This window comes from Saimiri boliviensis, chromosome 9 (assembly GCF_048565385.1).
Source record: "Saimiri boliviensis isolate mSaiBol1 chromosome 9, mSaiBol1.pri, whole genome shotgun sequence".
Lineage (NCBI taxonomy): Eukaryota > Metazoa > Chordata > Mammalia > Primates > Cebidae > Saimiri > Saimiri boliviensis.
Genome location: NC_133457.1, coordinates 47,463,101 through 47,489,449, shown reverse-complemented (window position 1 = coordinate 47,489,449; position 26,349 = coordinate 47,463,101). Strand labels below are relative to the sequence as shown.

At 35.0% G+C, this 26,349-nt stretch overlaps 1 protein-coding gene and 1 non-coding gene across 7 annotated transcripts in view; both read left to right on the top strand.

Moving 5' to 3' along the window:
* The window catches only part of TRPC1 (transient receptor potential cation channel subfamily C member 1), a 90,241-nt gene that overhangs the window by 50,686 nt on the left and 13,206 nt on the right, over positions 1 to 26,349 (top strand). For 5 of the 6 annotated variants that reach the window (XR_012519226.1, XM_003942567.4, XM_003942566.4 and 2 more), the window contains 5 exons: positions 716 to 847; positions 4,378 to 4,573; positions 8,275 to 8,611; positions 14,043 to 14,182; positions 16,134 to 16,277. Coding sequence is in view for 5 of the 6 variants with exons in the window: in XM_003942567.4 (XP_003942616.1) it covers positions 716 to 847; positions 4,378 to 4,573; positions 8,275 to 8,611; positions 14,043 to 14,182; positions 16,134 to 16,277 (949 nt within the window). In the remaining variant the exon portion in view is untranslated. Of the gene's footprint in view, positions 1 to 715; positions 848 to 4,377; positions 4,574 to 8,274; positions 8,612 to 10,954; positions 12,016 to 14,042; positions 14,183 to 16,133; positions 16,278 to 26,349 lie in introns of those variants that run through there. The other variant, XM_074405794.1, reaches the window with a different exon arrangement.
* On the top strand, positions 25,210 to 25,271 carry LOC120360882 (U7 small nuclear RNA). Its single transcript, XR_005577283.1, has one exon. It is a non-coding gene; the product is annotated as a U7 small nuclear RNA (small nuclear RNA).

The following is a 26,349-nucleotide window of genomic DNA, read 5'->3' as shown; positions in this document are numbered from 1 at the left end:
CAAGACTCCATCTCAAAAAAAAAAAAAAAAAAAAAAAAGTATTTTTATTACTGAGAAAGAAAAAATTTATTAGTCATCAAATCCACATCATATTAAAAATTTATGTTATTAGTATATTTTATTTAAAATTATGTTAGATTCAAACCAGACACAGTGGCTTGCACCTGTAATCCCAGCACTTTGGGAGGCCAAGGTGGGGGGATCACTTGAGGCCAGGAGTTTGAGACTAGCCTGAGCGACATAGCAAGATCCTGTCTCCATAAAAAGCTTAAAAATTAGCCTGGTGTAGTGGCATGCACCTGTAATTGCAAGGCTGAAGTGGGAGGATCCCTTGGCCCAGGTGTTCCAGGCTGCAGCAAGCTGTGATCACTCCACTGCATTTTGACAGAGTGAGACCCTGTCTCTTAAAAAAAAGTTGGTCCAGAAATACTAATTTAATCAAGTTGGATTAAACAAGGGCATTTTGAACGTATGAAAAGAGACAGTAAAATAATTTTCTAAAAAGCAATATATAGCAAGGTTTTTCAGTATTTATATCTCAAAGTATTGGTGTTAAGTTTTTTTTATAGAGGTTAACTTGTAATAAATGTATCTGTAGTTTTTCTTTCTTTTAATTTTATAATACTTCAGTATAAATTTTTGAAAATTATAGATTAAAATACTAATTATATGTGTATAAGTTTATTTTACATTATGGAATCCAATTTTATCACAGGTTTCGTCTTGATATATATCGATGTTTGGCCAGTCCAGCTCTAATAATGTTAACAGAGGAGGATCCAATTCTGAGAGCATTTGAACTTAGTGCTGATTTAAAAGAACTAAGTCTTGTGGAGGTGGAATTCAGGTGGGAGTGAATGCAAATCATAAATTAAATAATGTCTTTTGTTTCAAATCTTCAACCTCAGTTTCTTCATTACCCAAATAATAATTTGTATGTATTTACATTTGATTCAAGAAGACTGCATCTTGGTACCACTTACTTGACAACAGACCCAGCTCTCCCTCAAAGGAACAGATTGGTGCTCCTTACATCATTCCTTCCACCTCTGTCCTCTGCCACCCTTTAACCACCCTTAATCTCTTCCCTACTTTTCAACCTAACCAAAGGCATTGCAGAGCAGTGGGAATACAGTAGGAGTTACAGCCTAAAGCAAGATCAAATTTATTTGTAGTTGTTCTCTCTCACGCATCTCCTCATTCTCAGATTCTTTAATCACCCTTGGGTAATGATCTTTCAGATCTTTTTTTTCAAAAGCACATGGACTGCTTTCTTTACGTCAAGTACATTCCACACAGACATAATCCCTTTTCACTGTTTGCTCAGATTTTCTGATAAGGGAAATATATATGTAATAAATGTAAAGATAAAAATAAAGTACAACTAATTAAGAGGGATAAACACCGAGTCTGAGTTTTCTTCTGAAATGAAGACTAAGTGTAATTTTGGCACTTGGCATACCAAAGAAACACTCCTATTATTTTCCTTTAGCAGGGTAAGTTAAAGAAAAAAAAAAAAGGCTTTGGAATAGCAGCTTATGAAACTACTAATTTAAACATTTTTTAAAAAGTTCTTAGAAAACTACTTTTATTAACAGTAGAGTTGAGAGAAAGCCTTGAGATTTTCCTTTACGGAAAAGTATCCCTCCTGTCCTCTGAAGAAGGAGGAATTGATTATAATTTTTTACTAGCCCCTGTTGCAAAGTTTCTGCTGGGGACCTATAACACTTCCTACCTTTTCTTTCCTATTCAGCTGCTATTAGAGCCCCATGTCTTCTGTGGCACTCTTTCAGTGACTTGACAAAATTGAGGAAGTTCAAACTTCTACTTACTGAAAGAGCAATAAGAAACTTGAGTTTTCTTTAGCTTTAACAGCAGTACTTAATGTGTGCTTCATAGGCCTGAGTTCCAGAAACTAAAAACAGACCTCCTTATATTTTCAAGTTTGGAACTACTGTCTTTTAACTTAGATAATTTAAGTTTTGTTTAAACTTGATATGACATAAAGTATGTACTTTGATGAACACACAAAACATGGTTCAAATGTAACTTGTTGCTACTTTTAGCTTTATTAGTACATGAGGCTGTTAAATTATTCTGTTTAAATATGAAGAACTTCCTATTGTAACATCATAATATGAGTTCTGAGTTATCATATAAAATAAAATTTATTCAACTCCTTTCAAACATGATTTGAAATAACTGCTATGATTATATAATCATAAAATAATGAAGTTAGATTTGGAAGTGATCATAGAACCTATTTACTTCAATCCAGTGTTTCATAGACAGGGGAAGAGATTTATAAATGCTGGATTTCTACTAATAGCAGCATCCAGTTAGGAACAGAGTTAAAACTTAAAGTAGGAGCAAAGTTATAACTAGAATATAGGACATCTTGCTTGTGGTTCTCTATATTTCCATCTAAACTGTACAGCCACTTACTTGTTTTCAGTAATCTATTAGAAATAAAGCAAATTAGATTAATAAAATGTATTAATTTCACTTTTGAGTCTCATAGTCCATCAGATATTTATCCAAAGATAGAATATATTTGTAATAATATATACTTTTGATAAACATTCCCATCTGCCAGTTAGATTCCTAAATCAAGAAGCAGGCCGGGCGTGGTGGCTCAAGCCTGTAATCCCAGCACTTTGGGAGGCCGAGGCGGGTGGATCACAAAGTCAAGAGATCAAGACCATCCTGGTCAACATGGTGAAACCCCGTCTCTACTAAAAATACAAAAAAATTAGCTGGGCATGGTGGCACTTGCCTGTAATCCCAGCTACTCAGGAGGCTGAGGCAGGAGAATTGCCTGAACCCAGGGGGCAGAGGTTGCGGTGAGCCGAGATCACGCCATTGCACTCCAGCCTGGGTAAGAAGAGCAAAAATTCCATCTCGAAAAAAAAAAAAAAAAAAAAAAAAAAAAGCAGGGAGTGCCTCATTTGTTAAATAAATCCAATTACTTATTCTCATATAGTTTTGACTACATAGAAAGTCCAGAGAATGAATGAGAGAAATTATGGCGAAGAAGTTTTTATTCTCCCTGTCCCCCTGGGCCTGTCATAGTAACCCATGCCAGAGCAAACTGTGTCCCCAAATAATTGCCTGGCCTCTGTGCCCATAGCCTGCTGGCACTGAAGTGGGTTTCACAGTGGAAAAAAAAGAGAAGTTTTTACTCTTTAAGTTATATTTTTATATAGCCAGTTCATGGAAAACCCCATTACATAGAAAGACTAACCAATGGGAAATCTTTCTTTTTCCCCTTCCTTTCTGTTTGGGAAAAAACTGAATAAAAACATTATTTTCTGAAGCCCAACATCAGGGACTCATAATTATTTATTTCTGACTTTATTCTTAAGTTATTATTAAGCTTAGACATATAGTTAATGTATTTGATTTTTTTTTTTTTTTTTTTTTCTGAGATGGAATCTCGCTCTATCTTCCAGACTGGAGTGTAGTGGCACCAGCTCACTGCAACCTCTGCTTCCTGGGTTCAAGCAGTTCTCCCTGCCTCAGCCTCCCAAGTAGCTGGGATTACAGGCACTTGCCACCACGCCTGGCTAATTTTTGTGTTTTTTAGTAGAAACGGGGTTTTGCCATGTTGGCCAGGCCAGTCTTGAACTTCTGACCTCAGGTGATTCACCCACCTTGGCCTCCCAAAGTGCTGAGATTACAGATGTGAGCCACCATGCCCAGCTGTAATGGATACTTTTAAAAGAATTATATACTAAAACCTCTTCATTTCTCACGATTTAGTTTAGGCCTGACGTTAATAAGCAATTAAAACCTAAGATCCAAGGAATAGGGATTCTGAAAGAGAGTTTTTTATAAGGTGCATTTTAATATCTTTCTTTCTAATTTGAACATTCAAATTAGCACTTTAAAAATGCTATTTTAATATTAGAAGTAATATAAACATAGACTAGACTATTATTGAAAAAGCTCTAGTTAAAAATTTTATGATAATATTGACTGGATAGCATTAAGGTATTATGTCTGTTGTTAAGGTAAGATAATAAAAGGAAGTTTAAGCCAAGCTTACAGAGAATAAGGGAAAATGAGTTAAGTGAAGAACTGGTTGACAAATATTATTAGAATTTTTAACAAAAGGTTGGTACATATAAATGAACACTGTACTCATCTAAGATTATTAGTATGAACACAGGGAACATAATTGTGTTATGGTTTTCCCCAAAGCTGTGGAAAATTTGTGCACCAGTAGTTTCCTTTGATTATCCACAGAAAATGACTTCAGATTTTGTGTAATACAGTCAGAATTAAAATGTTGCTGAGTAAAAACATTTTTAGTGAATATAGCTTAATTGGAAGATGGAAATGACATTTCTGATAACAGAATGCTGTATTTTGTAGGAATGATTATGAGGAGCTGGCCCGGCAATGTAAAATGTTTGCTAAGGATTTACTTGCACAGGCCCGGAATTCCCGTGAATTGGAAGTTATTCTAAACCATACATCTAGTGATGAGCCTCTTGACAAACGGGGATTATTAGAAGAAAGAATGAATTTAAGTCGTCTAAAACTTGCTATCAAATATAACCAAAAAGAGGTATGAGGCTTTCCGTAATATATGTAAATTATTTTCTCTACAGTAATCTAGTGGCTCAGAGCAAAGGCTTTGGAGCATCTCATCTGGGTTGAGATTCTGGTTCTGCTTCCTAAAAATTGTGGGTCTTGGGATGGTTATTGAATCTGTTTGGGCTTTTAATAATTATTTAAGAATATATACTTAAAGGGTTTAGCACAGTGAGTATTAGCACTAGGCAAGTAGGCTATAAATGGTAGTTTCTATTATTTTTAGAGATTATAATTATAACATGGATGTTGATTTAACGTTTTTGCTGAATAGTTCCTACATAGGTAAGATTCTTTGTAGTAGAAACAAACTTTATAATGAAGTTCCCATCTTATGTTTTGTCTGTCGTAGGTTCATTTTTATTGATCTGGTTATAAATAGCCCCTTCTATAGTAATAGTGATTTCTATTTAAAAATAAAGTATCAGATACTATATTTCTTGATTCTTCTTATTTATAATTCATTGTGAAACTCAAAAGTGGAGAGGTACATAATATAACTAAGTTGAATCTGACTTTTCTGTCATCCTCCCTTTTTATTAAGAGAAATGTCCATTTCTACTCCCCATGCATACATATACACATGATCTAGGAACTTGAATCAGGAAGATATGCATTTTAAATTTCATTTTTGAGATAATTAACTAAACAGTGATATTCATATGTAGCTAATAATAATATCTAATTGATAGTATGGGTAGGATATTGGTAAATGGTACTTATAAGTTATTCTATTACTTTCATTATTAACATAGGTGTTTAAATAAAACTTGCTTATCAAATTTTTATTATTACAAAAATGAGGCCTGAAATACATAATGACAGAAGGCAAGATACAGGACCTTTGGTGCTAAGGGCAGAATTTTTTCTTATCTTGGTTAAAAATTTGACCCTCAAAAAGCTGTTAGGAAATTGATGGAGGATGTTTATTGGTTAATATATTTACTTATATGTTCCACAACCTAAAATGGACATGAAATACTAGAAAAGAATAGAAAAAAGGGATTACAAAGTACAAAGTCAATTAAAGTGATTTTTTAAAAAATATACTCAAAGAAAGGTGTAAAGAGCTAAACTTATCCTGGTTAGGAAAAAAAAGTCTAAGAGGCAATTTTCTAATGATATCTATATCATTGAAGGACTCACAGAGTGCAGTCAAAATGGAACCAAATGTACCATTCTAAGGAAGATGAAAGAAAAGAAAACAAGAAGTAATAGTAATATTTGTTAATTGACAGGAAGATAGTTTGTGATTTTAAAAATAAGTGAAAATGTAGTTTTTTAAAACTAGATTTCTAAATATGATCAATGGGGAAAATATTTTCTTAAATAGTTGGTAAGCTTTGTCTAGGTTATCAATCTTGAATAGCAAACTACCCGGTACTTAGTGGTGGTGTAAAACACTTCATAGTTATTTTATAATAATTTCATAATCATTTTATTATGCTCTTGAATTCTCAGGTCAGGAATTAGGAAAGGGCATGGCAATCATGATTTGTCTCTGCTTCTCCATGTCCGGGAACTCAGCTAGAGGTAAATGACAGGGTTATAATCAGATGGAGGCTTCTCCACTCACATGTCAGGTGTCAGAGCAGCAGCTGAGGACTCAAGGACAGGGAGCTCTGAGTGAGCTAGGTGCTCAGATGGATGAGTCCACAGAAGTTGGGGCTCCTTAGAACTCACAACAGGAACTGTGGAGAGTCATGGGCAGACTTTGAGGGTGTGGTCTGAGAGGCCTCCGTGGGCTGACTGGGGTACATACATGTGACCTCTATATGTAGCCTGGGCTTCCCGACAGCATGGTGGCCTCAGGGTGGCTTTTTACATGGCAGTACAAGGCTCCAAGAGTGGTTATTTCAGTGAACAAAGTAGAAGATGCATTGCCTTTTAGGACCTACTTCAGAAGTCTCATAGCATCACTTCTGTTAGAATCTGCTAGTTAAATCAATTATAAGGCTGTTGAATTGAAGAGTAGGAAATTTTGACCTCCCCTTTCCCCACCTTTTGATGATGATAAGAATTTGTGTCCATATTTCACTGCAGATTTAGAACATTTCTAGTTAAACTTTTTGTTCCAAATACATATTTAACATTACTGTTAAATTGTCGTTATATAGATATTTGAGATAATTAACTAAACAATTTTAAATTGTTTAAAATTTAATAGCAAGAAAAGCAAGGACAGTAATCAGACCTGAGATTGCTTTGATATTTGGTGGAAAGGTGAAACTACTAAATTTGGGATGTTACTAAACCTGGTCATTGGTGAGAGGAAAAGCTGTTTCTCTCTCAGGCATTTCACTTTGAGGGACAAATTAAGATTTCTCAAGAACATTGAAATCTGAGCATAAGAGTAAAGAGGGAAGTAAGACTTTAACACCAAAAATAAATATTTGCATATAACATATACACACTTTCCCATATCCTTTAAGTCTCTTTCAGTTAACACCTAATACAGTGCCTACACATCATTTTATTCATGTGGATTCAACATAGTACTTGCTGTGAAGAATATTCAAGTTTTGCTTATTTGGAACTTTGTAGATTTTTTTCTTCCAAATATTGTTGATCCATTGTTGGTTTAATCTACAGATGTAGGACCCACAGATACAGAGGGCCAACTGTATAGTATATTAGAAATTTTCTTGAAAGGACAATAAACAGCACTAAAACTCTGTCCAATTCTTTTTTTCACTTCAGTGTTAATTCTATAAATTATATTCTATTTCGGGATAAATCATTTTAAAACAGAAGGTTGACTAAATATTATTGTGGATTACCTGAATAATATCATTTTATAATCATTTCAAACCTGATGACATGATTATATATAGAATTATCTGGACCCTTAAGTTATACTTCACAACATGAGCATTATATTGGAAAAATATTGCCTATGAAATTTGTCAACTAAGATTTGTAAACTTTGGTAAATTAACTTCTGTACCTGAACTGACATTTTTCTTGTATTTGGGAATATTTTTCCTTTTCTTCTCACATAAAATTCAGTTTTAAGCAGGCTTAAGAGTATCTTTAATACCTTTTTAAAAATCTGCAGTGTTTTCTTGGAACAAGAATAGGTCTAATATATTTAGCTTTTTATTGTTTTTGCTATTTTGGCATCTTGGCTTCTTGTAACTAAAACCAATAGTTTCTCTAGACTGAAGATGTCCAACATTAGTTAGTGGTGTATTTTTCTGTAGATTGTGCATGTTAACTTTGAAGTTTCATAACCATTATTATAAGAGTTTCTATATTAAACATAAAATGGCTAAGTAGGTTAACAATAATAGTTAATACTTAGAGGGCATGCTATGAACCAGGCACTATTCTAAGGGCTTTACCTTTAATCTTCACAACTTTATGAGTAGATACTACTATTATTCCCATTTTTCAGATGGGAGGTTGAGGCTTAGAGAAATTAAAAATCTTGGTAAACGTCATTTACTAAGTGGCAGAGCCCAGATTTGAATCTGAGTAATCTGGCTCCATAGTCTATCCTCTTAACCTCTGCATGCTTGTATTACTTGTTCGAAAAGTCGGGGGAAGATTATGTTCAATGTGTAGAATTGATTTTTAAACTCTTATTCAGTAAACTTTGAGTATCAGTCAATCAGTATTTAAAGGTTTCCTTTGATTTTTTTTCTTTTTAATGTGTGTGTATGTTGTTTTCAGTTTGTCTCCCAGTCTAACTGCCAGCAGTTTCTGAACACTGTTTGGTTTGGACAGATGTCAGGTTACCGACGTAAGCCCACCTGTAAGAAGATAATGACTGTTTTGACAGTAGGCATCTTTTGGCCAGTTTTGTCACTTTGTTATTTGATAGCTCCCAAATCTCAGTTTGGCAGAATCATTCACACACCTTTTATGAAATTTATCATTCATGGAGCATCTTATTTCACATTCCTGCTGTTGCTTAATCTATACTCTCTTGTCTACAATGAGGATAAGAAAAACACAATGGGGCCAGCCCTTGAAAGAATAGACTACCTTCTTATACTGTGGATTATTGGTAAGTATCAAGTTAGTTTGAAAGGTTTTCTTTTATTTAGCCCACTAGTTCTTTCTTGCTTGATGATATTTTGAATATTGAGTTCAATTTGCAGTTTTACGGCGTCCACACCAAAAGAATTTGGACACTTCCGTGATCACTGAATACTTAAGATAAATGTTTCTGAACTTGATGACAAGGAAGCATATCTCTTATTTAATAGTTCTTAAATACATGGAACTTTAAAATTATTTATTCTCAGACTCTTTAGGTATTCATGATTATAAAACAGAAAAACAACTTCTAACACGTGAGTGCTTTTTTGGTGTAAGAATATGAACTTAGGTATTTTGAAACAATCTATTTTATACTGTTCTGCATTTTAAAAGTTAACTATTCTACTTCACTTAAAACGTTAGTTTTCCTTTTAAGAACCTATGAACTTTTGCAGTTATATCTTGCTTTATTTCTATTTTAGAAACATTATTTAGATTTTGATTTAAAGGAGTCCCTGGTGACTCATTCCGTAAATCATTTCTTTGTAGTGATAGCCAGATCTCTTTAGAAATGATAGTTTTTTTAAAAGTATAAGACATTTTATTTCTGAAAATTATTTTTATAAGTATTACACTGTATAATATATATCTTAAATCACCTTCTACAGTTTTTACTCATCTTGCCCTTTGTGTGTCAGGGTGTGTGTGGAGACTTGAGATGAATCACATTATCTGTTTACGGCATTTTAAAGATATTTTCTTTATTTCCCTCTGTATCTTCTACCTTGTGTTTAACCTCACCACTTCCCATCTGTCCATCTACTATTTGCTATAGAGTAAAAGGATATTAAAGTTTAGTCAGATCTATGGCACAAAGTATTGATTGTATTTATCTTTTGACTAATACATTCCTGATTGTTTCAATTATTAAATACTATGTTAAGAGGTATTTCACAATGTTCAATTTTAGTTCTTCTTTAGCTATACAAATGCTTTTTATATTTTAGAATGTTTATTTGAAAATCAGTTAATTTCAGGTAACTTGATTCTAATTAGTTTTGCTTTTAACAGTCTTCAATCCATGATGCATTAATGTTTAAAATTAGAGTAAAAATAATATACATTTAAACTCTAGGTTAAAGAGAGTTCAATAATTCCTTCTTGTTAATATTTTTGTTTCCTGTAGTTTTGCTCTTATCTAAAATTTAATATTCTAATTTAGGAAATAATTTAAACTTTACCATGTGTGGTTTTATATTGGACTGTGTGATTCTTTTCAATGTGAAATATGTGTTTGTATTGCTATTTGAGTAGTTTAAAAAATATTAGTTTGAAAAGAATCTGTAAGAAGCACTTTCCCTCTATTCATTTAAACTATTTCTGATTGTTATATATTCCTTAGTCTTAAACAACTGAAATTGTATATCATTTATCTATAACCTATTGTTTAAGTAATAGTAAGAAAGAATATTTTCTGTGTTTCGTTAGATTCGGTTTACCCAAGTCTGTATAAGAATCTAATTAGAGTTTATATGTCTTAGCAGTGAGTAAAAGCTCACTGAACTAAAATAGTCACACTACTCTTTGAATAGCATAAATAATACTTCTGTCCTCAATTTTTCAAAATAATGGTAAAATTATGGTTCTTCTAAGAATGATGACCTTGTTTTCAATGATACTACATGTATATACACATGCACCCCCTTACACACATAATATGATTAATTTTCTAACCATATTCTACCTTACTAGAAGAATGCATGTTCATTAAGCCAGTAAAATTCCTGGAAGTATTTTACTTTCCTCAGAACAGCTTCTGCTTTGAAACAGTTTGATCTGAATAAACCTTGCCAAGGAAGTCTTCTTAAGCCTTTTAGCTAATTAGGTCACTCTGGGCTTTTTTCAGGGTGTAGACCCAAACCTGCTCTAAGTGAGCATGGAGGAGGAGTATTTTGCTCGCTTGCCTAAAGTCATTGCTTGGTTCAATTTATTATTTAAACCAATGAGCATAGTGACTTTTTACTCATCATGACCAATTTTTGTACATTTGTTTTGTTTGTTTTCATTAGCTTTTTAGAAAAAAAGTGGTGTTAGGTTATAAAAAGCAAGGTAGGTAAAAAGGGAATAATTTGTTGAGGAATGCACAGAATATTAATGGTATACTTTTACTTAATTTTTTTGCTATTAAACATAATAGAATGGCTATTATAGAAATGGTTTTTTTTTTTTTTTGAGACGGAGTTTCGCTCTTGTTACCCAGGCTGGAGTGCAATGGCACGATCTCGGCTCACCGCAACCTCCGCTTCCTGGATTCAAGCAATTCTCCTGCCTCAGCCTCCTGAGTAGCTGGGATTACAGGCACGTGCCACCATGCCCAGCTAATTTTTTGTATTTTTAGTAGAGACGGGGTTTCACCATGTTGACCAGGATGGTCTCGATCTCTCGACCTCATGATCCACCCGCCTCGGCCTCCCAAAGTGCTGAGATTACAGGCTTGAGCCACCGCACCCGGCCTAGAAATGTATTTTTTAAACGTCATGTACCTACTCTGTCTAAGCACAAGCAAAAACAGATATATCCCCTACATTCAGGGAGCTTATGATCTAATAAAAGTCAAATAAAACCATCAGAAACATTGACTTGAGAATCACACAGATAAATGAAAAATAAAAAATGGACTAAGTGCTGTTGGTTAAAGGTAATAGTGTTAGGAGAGCAAGCATATTATAGGGGCATTTGCCCTAGTCAGGGAGGTTGGGAAAGACACTTTGAGGAACTAATAAATCTAAAGGATAAAGAGATGTCAACGTACAAAGAAGGGTGTGAGTAAAAGCTAACATACTGGAGAACCAGGAGAGTATGATTCAGGATGAAGCTGTACAAACATATTGTACCAGATCACGCATTGCCTTGTAGGTCAGGTTAAGTAATTTTGACTTTATACTAAGAACAAGGGGAAACCATTGCCTGCTTGAAGTAGGCAAGTGCCCTGATCAGTTTTGCCTTTCAAAAAGATCATTCTGTCTATAGTGTGGAGGATGGGCTGAGAGGATAGTGCTGTGGTAGGAGTAGATGGAGGGAGACCAATATCGATTCTGTTGTACTAATCCAGATGAGAGCTGATGGCACCTTGGACTTAGGGTGATTGTGATAGAGAAAGAGAGAAGGGAACAGACTTGAGAGATATTTATAATGTAAGACCTTTAGGACATGGAAATACATAGTATATGAGAGGTTATGTGGTGATCGCATTTCTTGGATTAGTTTCAACTTATTTTGTTTTTTTTTTTGACCCAGCTTGGAAACATGCAATACATCAAGTGTATTAGCTTCATTTTTGTGGGGATATTGCAGAGGAGCTGTGAAACTACTCAAGTGGTCTTCACTGTACTTTGATGTCTGTCTTTTTTGATCAACAGTTTTCATGTTGTAAGTTTTTGTGAAGAGTTTCTTTTAGGTTAAATATTGCATTTTACAGAAATAAACACATTTCTGTAAGCATCTTTCTTAGTGTGATATTTTAATATTAACAGCAGTGTATCTAAAGTTTAAGGATTTTTGTTTGAAGATATATCAAAAATAAGGATTTGCACACATCAGGATCTAGGATTAGACAATAATGTTGTTTTCAAGAAAGTATGGTCATGGAGAATTTGTTTAATATATTTCTGCTCCACAGCTCTGAGTGGTGGGTGAAGGTTGAGCATGAGAAATACTCAGAAAGCTTTCATACCTACTCCTTCTGCAAATAAAACAATATTTGAGTTAATAAATGTTACCTGCTAGATTATTTAATTTAGAATTTTTATCTCTAAATGTTTTCCTCATTGATTTTGAGTAAAAATATACTGAGGTGGAATTTTTAAAAATGTTTTCCTATCAGATCTGCAAATGTTTTAAAAACTTTTTTCTATATAATATTTGAGTACTGCATAATTAAGATGTTCTGAGCAGAGATTTTTAAGAATGTTTCTTGTGTTTCCCAGGGGAATTATTTTGCCTACTGATAAGCCAGAGAATGATTCTAATTGGCCTAATTTGATCTCCACCCATGTGTGATGCTGTACACTCTATTCTTTTGTTGCTCTGTGTTCTCCCCGAAAATTACTTAATGAAGGAATGTACCATAAAATGATCCTGAATTATGTAATTGCAGTCTGGTACTCCTTAAAAATATATAGTTATAGAGGAACTTCTGGCCAACAAAAGGGGGAAGTTTTTTTGTTTGTTTGCTTTGGATTTTATTTGTGTATATTTATTCATTTAGCAATATTTTTTAACACCTTGATTGTATCAGGTACTTTTCAGGACATTTGGAAACATTGGTAAATTAAACAAAGATTCTTACCCTTGAAAAGCTTACCCAAAGTGGGGGAAAGAGAGTCAGTTAATAATAGACCTAAAAAGTAAATTATGTTCAGTGTTAGAAAATAGATAAGTACTACAAAAGAAAGGTAAAAGCGGAGTTAGGAGAATTTGGAGTAGGGGACAATTTTAAAGTTGCAAAGAGCTTGCAATTTTAATTAGGGTAGTTAGGAAGGGTGGTGAGCAAGGACATGAAAATTGAAGTAGTTAGTCAAATGGATCTCTGGGTGAGGAGGGTCCAGCCAGAAAGAAGAGCCAATGTAAAGGCCCTAAGGCAGGAGTTGTGTGTTCAAAGAACAGCAAGGAAGGTAGGAGGCCAGCATGACTAGAATAGTACAGGGAAAGATTAATAGGAGATGAGGTCTGAGAAAATAGGTAATATGGAGCCTTGCTGGCCATTGTAAAGACTGGTTTTGATTCTGAGTAAAATGGGATTTAAGGGAGGGTGCAATGCCCACTATGAACAATCAGCAGCAGTGGTTTTTGCATTCTTTGACATTTGCACTCACAAAACACAATAGGCTGAAACCTGGTACTAGGTTTACTTAAATTTGTAGAAGTGAAAGTTTTGAACTTAAATATATAAACTTGAGAGCCTTTGCCATGTTGGTATTTAAAGCCATTAGATTGGGTGAGATTTTTAAAAAATTAAATAAAAAAAGATTGAGTGAGATCATTAAAGTATTAAGTGTAGGCAGAGAAAATAAAAGGATCAGGGACTGAGCTCCTTATGTGTGCATGTGTGCGCATCCATGTGTGTGTGCATTAGTGTGTGTTTGTGTGTGTGTGTGTGTATGTGTGTCCGTGTGTGTGTGTATCCCTGTGTGTATGTCCCTGTGTGTCTGGCATTATTTGGTTTCTTACTTTTGTTCCACATGTAAAGATGAAACTTAAGGCTATTTTCTTTAAGTCATATGAAAGTTAAGGTTATTTTCCTTCAGATTTTAAGAACTTTTCACTAAAATGTTTTTTTTAAATAAGGCTATAGCTGGCCCAAGGATTATTTATTTAATATTTTGAGTCTTAAAGTATTATTTAGTTTATTATTGAATTAAGAAAGTATTATCTCATTTTTTTCTTCCTTTTCTCAGGGATGATTTGGTCAGACATTAAAAGACTCTGGTATGAAGGGTTGGAAGACTTTTTAGAAGAATCTCGTAATCAACTCAGTTTTGTCATGAATTCCCTTTATTTGGCAACCTTTGCCCTCAAAGTGGTTGCCCACAACAAGGTGACTATTTACTATGTCAATTGAAGGCACAAATGAAGTTAATTTTGGAAATAACTAAGATGTTTAGCTATGTAACTCACAGTTACATTGAGCCACATCAGTGTCTGGTGTGTTTTCATTTTAAGCCTGTGTGCACTAGTTTCCTATTTTTCCAGTAGTTTACAGGGTGTTACTTACTTTACATGATGGTTATTTATTATATAACAGGGACCCATAGTTGACATTTGGTATACTTTATCTCTTTTTATCTGCACTAGGATTCTATGAGACTGACACATTCTCATCCCCATTTTGCAAATAAGGAAAATGAAGCCTAGAAATATTAAACAACTTGTCCAAAAGCACACAATAAGAAACCAAGACTATATTTAAATCCTGATCTGTCTAGGCATTTTCTTTCAACTACATGCAATTCCCTTCATCTGACCTAGGTTCTTTTAGGTTATTAACCTGAATATACTTAAAATGAGAACAAAGTAAGTTAAAATGGTTAGTGTTAGGTATCTTTGTATCTGTCAGAAAAAAAAGTTTCCATTCCATTCCATAATGAATGAAATGGTTATGTAATGTTTAGCATACTTCAAATCATGATTATTAACAGCTTTAAAGTGATTTAAATATTATTTTTCTAATAACTATATATTTTTATTTAGAATTTGACAAAAATCTCCCCTTATAGATGACTTACAATTTTACTTCACAAAGATTTAGGCTCCCCCAAGCCCAGAAAGGGTAATAAATTTTGTGTTAACTATCTTTGTTTAAACCCTGAGTTTAAAATTCTTCTGGGGTGTCACATTCAAGGAACTAAAATATATAATATTCTCTTTTTTATTAGTTTATAGATTATAGAAAAAGCAGGCTGATTATCTTATGTCATTTTACTTTATTTAAAAATGCTACTCATTTAATTGATAGAGTATGGAATATGTTAGGTATGTTCAGCACCTAGTGTGAAATTACTAAGAAATAAAAATTGGTTATATATACATAAATGGTTTGATAAAAGGATTAAGAGACATTGCTCTTTTTCATCTTGAACTCTTTAGTTCTATAAGTGGGTTACTCATATAATTTATTATCCAAATCAGGACATTTGAGTAAAAGGGAACACTATTAATAATTATGCCAGGACAACTGGTATACAATCTTAAACTATCCCAGGCAATTGGGACATTTGACCACTCTGTCTAAGTACAATAATGCCCTCTCTTTATTTTGTATTTAAAAAGGGGGAAATAAACCCTGAATTCTGAGTCAAAGGAGTAAGTTAATGTAAAGTGATAGGGAATTAATTGACAGCACATGTACTTAAAGTTTGTGTTGTGAAATTTAAGAAAACTAGCCAACATTTCATTAATAAAAAGTTTAGGCCGGGCGCGGTGGCTCAAGCCTGTAATCCCAGCACTTTGGGAGGCCGAGGCGGGTGGATCACGAGATCAAGAGATCGAGACCATCCTGGTCAACATGGTGAAACCCCGTCTCTACTAAAAAATACAAAAAATTAGCTGGGCATGGTGGTGCGTGCCTGTAATCCCAGCTACTCAGGAGGCTGAGGCAGGAGAATTGCTTGAACCCAGGAGGAGGAGGTTGCGGTGAGCCGAGATCATGCCATTGCACTCCAGCCTGGGTAACAAGAGCAAAACTCCGTCTTAAAAAAAAAAAAAAAAAAAAAAAGTTTAATGATAATTTAAAATATTATTTAATTTTCTAAAATTTAATAATTTCTGGAAAAACGTCTTCATTTAGAGTGATAATGCCTCACATACATAATAACCTTTTATTAAAGCGTTATTTCTGTTTTTAAAAAAGAACCCTGTAAAACATAAGTGGAGCTCCATAATAAGAAGACAAAATTAAAATAGCTTTCTTTCAACAGTCAGAATATTTGCTTTTATTTTCCTAAATTGAGAGAGCTTATTTACCTTTGGCTTTTTCTTCCTAACCTTAGTTTCATGATTTTGCTGATCGGAAGGATTGGGATGCATTCCATCCTACACTGGTGGCAGAAGGGCTTTTTGCATTTGCAAATGTTCTAAGTTATCTTCGCCTCTTTTTTATGTATACAACCAGCTCTATCTTGGGTCCATTACAGGTAAATAATTAAAATTTCTTAAAGAACATTTGTTAGATGTCATTATTGTTACATCTTTCTATTTGTCCACTGGAATATTGTTATCTCATGATATTAAAGTAAACTTTGCTTTTGAGAATAAATAGCAATTAGAAGGACACAGCATGTTTATCTACTTTGCTTCTGGCTCAGTGATAATCCTTTGTTTTCAGGTATTCCAAGTTTATTACGCTGTGGTCCATTAGCCTCCTGCCCCAACTCCATAGACATAGATATGTTTAAAATATAATTACGTTTCAGACAGTAGAGTATATAAAAATCCGCTTTTTATCAAAATGAATCTCACATTTAAGTTTTAAATATTTTAGGTTATAAGTATAAAGGAGGACCTGTGCAAACCAAAATAATCATGTTTGATGATTTTGAAAATATATAAGCTGTATTTTAAAAGAATACTTTCACTTGTTTAATAAATATTAAAGGTAATAAGGTGGAAATTAGCATACTTAGAGCTAAAAAATTTATAGAGGTTATTTAGTTCAGCTTTATATTTTATAATACTTTATAGTTAAAGAAATTGAGCTTTTGAGATGGGATTTGATTTGTCCAAAGTAGTATGATTATTATGTACAAGAGTTCAAGACTAAGTGCTAAGTCTCTTTGCACCAAATAAAAGACTCACAATTGGTTGTATTTACCCCACAGAGTTTAGTAATTGATTGTTTTCAGAAGGTGGGGTCAACTCTGCTAGCTCTGTGTAATACTATATCTTACTAATTCTGAAAATCTAAGCAATATTTATTTTCCCTTGATAAGTCAAAATTTACTAACAATTTAGATTGTCTCATATTTTTAAAGGCACTATTTTAAATAAAAGACATAATTACCTTCTCCAAACAGGGATATGAAAATAAAATATATAGGAAAAACCTGATTTGATTAGGCTTGTGCTGTCATCCAGCAACAGTGTTTCCTGAAGTGTGGCTCTCTTAACCAAGCCCTGTGAGATGCTCTGAATTAAGTAAGTTTGGGACACACTGCATACTGTATACCTCTTTTGGGAATTGACAGTGCATGTTATCACATTAAAGCCTCTGCGAAAAAAGAAAGAAATTTGTTTAACCTTGTTCAAATCATCATTACCTAAAGTCATTTAACCTCATACCTGTTTTTCATGAAATATGTGCAAGTCTCTGTATTTCTCCAAAACAGTAAGCCATAGAAACACTGGCTTAAACTACCTGTTCTTTTGATTTATTTTTGCCACTAATATCATCTATGAATGCTTTAATCAAGAGTCAACAGTGTTTTTATTACATCCACATTGATTTTTTTTTAAACTGAAAGTGGATGACAGAACTAGGTTTCTATACTAGAAATTTCTTTATGGAGTTCTACAAAGGGTTAAAAAGGAGAAAGTATAATATTGTTTAAGAATGAAGGGTCAATTTCTCACTTCTGTTTCCATCCAATATGGAGTAATAAGGATTAGATTTACCCTTCTACCTAAAGCAATCAAAAAGGAAAAAAGAACAAAATATATGAAATAACAACTTATATGAAACTAGACATCAGGCAATAAACAACAGTAATGTCTAAGAAACAAGAAACAAAGATTACTCCAGCTTACTGCCTTGTGAGAATTTTTAGGCTATTGTGCAGAATGGGTCAGTGCAGTCAGAGCCTGGCAGAATTCTGGGTTTAGGAGACTGATACGAGAGGCCAGTGAGACCCAAAAGACTAGGGTTTGCAGGAAGGGTACTAAAGAGGACGGAGCAGCACAGAGAGAAAATTCTGGAGATCTGCAGAAGTTCTCCCTTGAGTATTCAGCAGAGTACTGATTAGCGTATGCATGTGAGAACTCTACCTGGGGCAGGGAAAGAACCATTTTATCCGACAGGATTAGTGGAAACAGTACTTAGAGCTCATGCAGAGGAGAGTGTCTGTTTGACACATTGGTCATGGGTAGAATACTCAGAAGCGTCTTGCCTCAGTAGTTATCTCTAGCCTACATACACACTGCTCTGGTTTCACCAAAGAAATATGAAAAGCAAGATATGAAAGGATTAAACTTTTTCCAAGTAACTTAAATGTGTTCATCAAAACCTACTCAAAAGCAACACAGATGTTAGAATTATCATATAAGGACTCGCTAAACAGTTATTATTATTGTGTTCTATATGTACAAAAAGTTTAAAATTTAGTAGAGACATGGAAGATGTTAAAAAAAAAAAAAAAAAAAAAAAAGATCCCTTGCTGGGTGTGGTGGCTCACAGCTATAATCCCAGCACTTTGGGAGGCTGAGGCAGTGAGGCAGGTGGATCACGAGGTCAAGAGATCGAGACCGTCCTGGTCAACATGGTGAAACCCCGTCTCTACTAAAAATACAAAAATTAGCTGGGCATGGTAGTGAGTGCCTATAGTCCCAGCTACTCAGGAGGCTGAAGCAGGAGAATTGCTTGAACCCAGGAGGCGGAGGTTGCAGTGAACCGAGATCGCGCCATTGCACTCCAGCCTGGGTAACAAGAGCGAAACTCCATCTCAAAAAAAAAAAAAAACAAAAAAAAAACCCAAAAACCCAAGTTAAACTTTCAGAGATGAAAATTTCACTGTGTGACATGAAACATGCACTGGATGTGATTAATGAGAGGTTAGATATTGTAGAAAAACACATTAGTAAACTTGATTAGATAACAATAGAAACTATTCAAAATAAAATGGAGAAGAAAGAATTTTAAAAATGAAAAGAGTGTGAACTTTGGGACAACTTCAGGTGGCTTGCTATTAATTAATACCAATCTAATTGGAATCCCTGAAGAAATGAGAGACCAAAAAGTTTTGAAAAAATAATAGCTGAAATTGTCCAAATTTGAAGAAAACTATAAACCCACAGATCCAAGAAGTTCAATAAACCTCCAAACATAAGAAACATAAGGAAAATCACACCAAGGGACATCATATTCAGTATATCACTGCTGAAAATCAGTGATAAAGAAAAAACCTTTAAACAGAATAGCCGTTCATGATATACAGAGGAAGAAAGGTAAGGATGACAGCACATTTCTTATCAGAAACAATGCAGTCAAGGAGGCAGTGGAGTGACTGAAACAAACAAACAAAAAAAACAACTGTCAACCTGGAGTTCCCTACCTAGCAAAATATCACTCAAAAATGAAGGTAAAATACAGACTTTTCCAGACACACAAAAGCTGAAAGAATACATCACTGGAGACTAGCACTACAAGGAATGTTAATAGAAGTCCTTCAGGTGGAAGGACTACAATACCATAGGGAAATATGGCTCTAAACAGAAGAATGAACAAAATACAAATATACCCAAAGGGAATGGTAACTATAATGATAAATAGATAGGCTTTTTTTTGTTGTTTCTTCTCTTGCTTTTATGAAGGATGCCAGCTAATCCACTTCAGCAGAATAAGAAATATGATTGGGCTTTGTATTTTAAAGAAAAAAGACATGAAGACAGAATCTGTACATAATTGTGGTAATAGTAATAGCAGACATTTATTGAGCCCTTACTATGTGCCAGTTACTGTTCTAAAGTCTTTATTTACATTTATTACCTCATTGAATCCTCCCAACCATTCTAAGAGGCAGACTCTTTTATTTCCATTTTACAGAGGAAGAATCTGAGGCATAGAGACATTAAGTAACTTGCGCAATGTCACATGGTTGGTAAGTAGCAGAACTGGGACTCTAGCCTAGGTGTTTTGACTCCAGAGCCAGTGGTCTTAATCACTATATCAAATTGCCCCCCAGGTTGTTTAATACCACAAAAGAATACAATTCCTTCATTAACTCTTATTGTATAATAACTTCTGTGGGCAGGCTTCAATAATTTACAGATTTTTAAATTATTCAAGTCACATGTTTCAAATGAATTAACCTTTTACACTGACAGTTGAATAATTTAGACAAAAAGGACAAGCCACGATCACACAGCACTCTACCCTTTTTCCTTACCTAGTCCCAGGGTAGGGACCTCTCTCAGGTCCCACATGCTTCCTGTCTATTCTTGTGGTTTAGTACAAAAGATGTGATTATTAACAGTTTCTCCTGCTCCAAGAGTCTGCTGCTTGGGTCCCTGATTCTTACCCTTCCGTACCACATACTGTAGGAAAAATGGCACCCATGGACTTACTCAAAACAGGGTTGCCACAAACAACACAGTATCTGTGGAGCGTCCTAAATGAGGTGTGCTTGTATGCTTGAGTACCAGTTACTGGTACTAAGTAGCGAGAGGGTTCTAACTGAATATGGCAGTTAAAGTGTTGGGTGTAGTGGGCTGAAGAGGATGGAAGAGAAAGGCGAGGCCTTTAGAGAAAGCAACCCTTCAGGGAGTTTTACTCCTACTGTCCAAGGAACTGTCAAAATCAAAATCCATCCAAAGAGAAAGCTAAGGTTTATTATTATTGTCATATCTGATAAGACTGGGTGATTAAACACCAGACATAAAGTCAAGTGGACCTGTTTGCCCTTCCTCTTTCTTTCCTCCCCTTCCCACTGTGAAATATCACCACCTTTTCTTCGGTACTATGAAAACAAGTCCTTACAAAAGCAACAAGTCTCCCACTTCAGCTTCTGTTTTTGAACTCATGCTTTCAGGCCTCACATCTAGAGAAACTAAGTGGAAAAAAAGACAATTTTGTTTTGTTTTGTTTTGGAGGGAAAGAAGTTATTTGGGAATTTTCTCAAATATCCCTATTCTTCCCAAAAGTCCCTTCCCTTCCTACTTCACTTAGGATAGGAGGTGCATTTCTTTCCCAGAGGTTGAAATGTTTTCTAGGGAAATCTGCCATATCATGTGATTCTCGACATTTTAACTAACGGCACCACATAAATTGATTAGGTTTCTTTGAGGAGGAGCCCAAGCAGAAGTCTCTGGCAAGGATTAGTTCTGGAGTCGTCATAATGAGCAAATCAGACCAAAGGAGGGGAGCCCTTGAGGGTCTATGCATGCATTCCTAGGCCTCAACATTTATGATATTTGAAAGTGCTTTTATCTAAACGTCTTGCTTTTCTGTTTGATCTAATTATTAGAATTACTAATATTACAAATGAATGAACAATTCCTTGGATTCTGACAGCTTAGTTCAAAATCTTGCTCCATCTCTTACTGTTTAGTGTCTGTGAGCCTCGGATTATTTATCCGTTGTTGTGAGGATTAAATGGGGTCAGTGTATGTAAGTACCAGAGTACTTGACACATGGTGGGCTTTACATAAATGTTTAGGTCCATTTTTCCATTCCTTTTATAGTTAGTTAACTATGGCAGAGCTGAAAAATAATACAAGAAAACTTGGAAAGCTTAGTACTTGAGACATTAGTGTTTTTATTTTATTTCTAGTGAATTATTTGATTTTACTAGATAATTACCAGATTTAATTTAGTGGCCTGTATAAGTGGCATGTTAGTGCTCCTTCTAATGAGTAAAGAGCTATTTCAGGTGTTTTGCATTTTGGTGTATATTAGTGTTAGAGAAACCTAGGAGTCATGTAGTCCAGAGGTTCTCAAACTGGTGGGGCTACAGAGTCACCTGGGGAGAATATTCAACCTAGATTCTCAAGTCCTGCCCTCAGAGATACTGATTAAATTGATTAGGTTAAAGCTGGAAAATTGCATGTAGTTGAGTCTGTTGTAGCATTTGACCATATCCCTTGTATAGATCAGGAAACTAAGGCCCAGCTCACACAGTGTTAGAACCAGGACTTGGTGTTAATTAACTAAGTTAATTAACAATTACATCATTTTTGGATAATACTTTACCTATTAATTCAGTGTATCCTGGTGGAAACTATTATGTGAGAACTAAATCCCTGCTAATTGTACCCAGCCCTGCATTTGTAATGAGAGTGCTAAGACCACAGAGTGATGTTTTAGAAAAGCACTTGCAAGGAGTTAGAAGCAAGAATTCAGCTCCTCCCTGTGCCATCTATTAGTTCTGTTACCCTGAGCAATTCAGTAAATCTCTCTGAGACTCAGTTTTGTCACTTGGAAAAATAGAGCTAATACTAGCCTTTCCCACCTAATAGGGTAGATTTTTAATAGTATGTGATAGCTCTTGGAAAATGAAGAATTATTCAACATTTTAATTAATGCACCAGGCTCTGGAGCTTACTAAAACATGGTGGCTGCTCTTAAAGACTGCTGGAGGAGACAAACATAAATACTAGTATGAAGTCAAAAATACTGTTTTAGCAATAACAAAGTTACTTTGGAAGCATGACTGAGGGAGTAACTGGAGAGAGTCAGGAAGGCTTCTTAGAGGAGGTGGCATTTGATCTGAGCCTTGAAGGGATGAGAAGCCTGCCTGGCAAGGGACAAAGGGAGAGTAACATGAAGAAGCATGGAATCATAAAGCATGGTGTGCTGAGAGAAGACAGCATGTCCTTTATAGTTGGACTGTGGATTGGAGTTGGGGAGACAAAGCTAAAAAAGATAGGCTGGGCTGGATACTGAAGGTCTCTGTGCCAGGAATTTTAATATCACATGTGCAAAGGAGGTTTTTGAGCCTGGGTGGCTTGCTTAGACAGAACTTTTGGACTGATAATTATAGGTTTATTCTGGAAAGAGATTTGGAAAGAAAATGACTAGAAGTTGTCATTATTATTGCTTTCTTGTGTTAGTGACTTCTGTAATTTAATGAGCCTAATGAAAGTAAACTTTCCCTTATCAGAGATTTAGGTTTTTGTTGTTCTGCATAGTACTCTATATATGAGGCTTTTTGCCTCTCTTTCTAAGGATAAGTCTCCAAAAATAGCATTAGCAGATCAAAAGATATGACCTGCCTAACACCTCAGTATTTTTTTTTCTTTTTTTACAAATAGATTGTGCTAATTTTCTGCAACATAAGCAGTATAAAAATAGTTTCACCACATTAATAGCATTTGGTGCTTTTTTAAAAGTTATACTAATTTAGTAGTTTGTTTTAATTTCCCTCTTTCTGATTAGCAAGGATTTTTTTCCTCTGTGTGTACTAGTATTTTATGTAAATTTCAGTATTAATATTTTAATTACCTTTCTATTTTTATGTCACAAATTTTAATATTTCTCAAGTTAAGCTGCCAAGTAGTATTTGAGAAAGCATTAGTATTACTTCTACAAATAGATAAATTTTATAATCTCTCAGTCTGAAATAAATTTATGGTTTTTAATATTTGCCTTTCACATGAATATTTGGTGTCTTCAAGCCAGTGTTCACCTCAGGGATATTCACTGTTCTACTTTTAGTTCTTCTTATGTAAGAACCAATGTCATGCTATTACAACTCAGGCTGGGCATAGTGGAACACACTTGTAATTGCCGCATTTTGGGAGGCTGAGGCTGGAAGACAGCTTGAGGCCAGGAGTTTAAGACTAGCCTGGGCAACATAGAAAGACCGCCCCCCCTACAAAAAATTTAAAAATTAGCCAGGCATGGTGTTATGTGCCTATAATTCTAGTTTCTCATGAGGCTAAGTGGGGAGGATTGCTTGAGCCCAGGAGGTCAAGGCTACAGTGAGTTGTGATTACATCACCGTACTCCAGCCAGGGCAACAGTGAGACTCTGTCTCTTAAAAATTTCTTTTTAAATTTAATATTTAAGCCAGTCATGAAGTTTGTGGTGCTCTCATTCAGAATTGCTTACCTTGACACTGAACTCAATTACATTTATTCAAAACTTATGTTAAAGCTACTTTGACTATATTTTTTAAACTTAAAATTATATCATACACGGTCACTGCTGGAAAACCCAGTTTACCTATAGGCTGACAGTGTCCAGACTTTCCTCCAAGGTGATGTAGTTATCAAAAGCAGTTACTGTATTCTTACTATCATAAGGGATTGAGTTCTCTACTGAGATGGTATGGCTTTATTCTAAGCAATCATAATTTTAATGGATGCTTTTCTTTCTCAAGGTGATCCAGTAAAGCTGTCATTGATTAAGAGGAAAGTGCATTTCTTCTCCTTCTCACATATTTTCAGTTTTCTGAGTGTCCTCGGCTTCTTGTGTCAGAATTTTGCAAGGGAGCCAAGTGAGAGAAGCATAGGCTTTGAAAAGTATCACATGGTCTAGTCAAAGGCACAAGTCAGGCATTATTGGATCTTGCCACTGTGGCAGAGTCTGGGTTATTAGCTTGTGGTATACCTAAGAATTTAAACTCACCTCTTCTGCTTAAGTAGCTGGTCCACTTCAGTGGGCTAGAAGCATGTGGTCAGTTATCTATGGGTACCATTTTGTATCACTGAAAGCGGGCATGTGCTATGCTGGCAGACTTGGGTCAATTAGGAATTTTATTTGAAGCTTGATGTAATTAATTTGACCTGGTTAAATTTGAGGAAGGATTGTTTTAAAACAGTAATTTTTGTATATTAAAAATAATGAGGCCAGGCACGGTGGCCCATGCAACTAGCACCTTGGGAGGCTGAGGTGGACGGATCACTTGAGACCAGGAGTTCGAGACCATCTTGGCCAACATAGTGAAACCCCATCTCTACTAAAAATACAAAAAAATTAGCTGGGCATGGTGGTGGGCATCTATAATCTCAGCTACTGGGGAGGCTGAGGCAAGAGAATTGCTTAAATCTGGGAGGTGGAAGTTGTAGTGAGCCGAGATAGTGCCACTGACTGAGACAAAAAAAAGTAATCACTGCATAAAGAAAACTCAAAGGGATATGAAGTTAAAAGTCTGCCCTCTATACCCTTAGTCTTACCTTCCATAGATAAACATTGTTAACAATTTCTTGTGTAAACTTCCAGAAATTTCCTATGCATATTAAATCATATCTATATGAAAATATGTATCTTATCTATCCTTTAAAAAAATAGAAATGGGAGCTATTCTACATATACATACTGTTTTATACCCTGTTTTTTGTACTTACTGTCTTACAGCCATCTTTGTATGCCAGCACATGTAGATGTTCTTCATTCTTTTTAAAAACAATGTTGAGTAATGTTACAGCTCTTTTAGAATGTATCTAGCAGGCTTTCCAGTTTTTACAGGAAAGCCCCCTCCCCCCAAAAATAAAAAGTAAATAAATAAATGAAACCAATATTGAGGATTTTCTCAAAGTTTTTCCTACCTCTAACAATGCTACAGCAGAAATCCTTGTATATACATGCATCTTTGTGTACTTGTTATATCTTGGTTAAATTTCTAGGGATAGAATTGCTGGGTCAAAAAAGTACTATCACATTATTCCCCAAATTGGTATGCCGATTTAAAAACCAAGAATTTATTAAAAGTACCTAAGCTCTAAATTTTGAAGGAGTGTGAAGGAGAGTGAAATTAGGATTAAGACATCCATATGCACTATACATGTCTAAACAACAAAAGATACTCATTACTAATACTGGACACCCTCGTTTGGCTTGCACACATAGTTTTTTGGGTTTTTTTTTTTTTTTTTGAGATGAGAGTCTCGCTGTCACCAGGCTGGAGTACAGTAGCACATCTTGGCTCACTGCAACCTCCGCCTCCCTGGTTCAAGGGATTCTCCTGCCTCAGCCTCCCAAGTAGCTGGGATTACAGATGTGAGTGATCACACCCAGCTGCTTTTTGTATTTTTAGTAGAGACAGGGTTTCACCATGCTGGCCAGGATGGTCTGAATCTCCTGACCTTTTTATCTGCCCACCTTGGCCTCCCAAAGTGCTGGGATTACAGGTGTGAGCCACTGTGCCCAGCCAATATTTTCTTAAAATGAATCCAAAGTGAAAGAAAATCTATCACCTCAGCATAAGAAATTAGAGCAGTCCCATAGGAGGAAATGCTGCCTTTTAGGAATTGGTTTAGAATTGGTTTTAAAAATCAGGTGAAATACTTTGCCTCATAATGATTTTATATTTGTAATCTTTAAGAAGCTATGTAAATATAAGCATTTATTTCTCTTTAGGTTTGAGCAGGGTATTTTCCTTTTATCCCTTGCAAATTAGGCCTTTTCTTAAATCTCCACAGCTCTGCCTCTATCTCCATAACAACAATGTCCTCTGAAAACCTGATCCAGGTTCTAGGAACGTGCTGTGTTAACACTGATCATGTTGGATTAGAATGACTTTTTGTTAGGCAGCTGGGTGTTCAATGTTTTAGAAT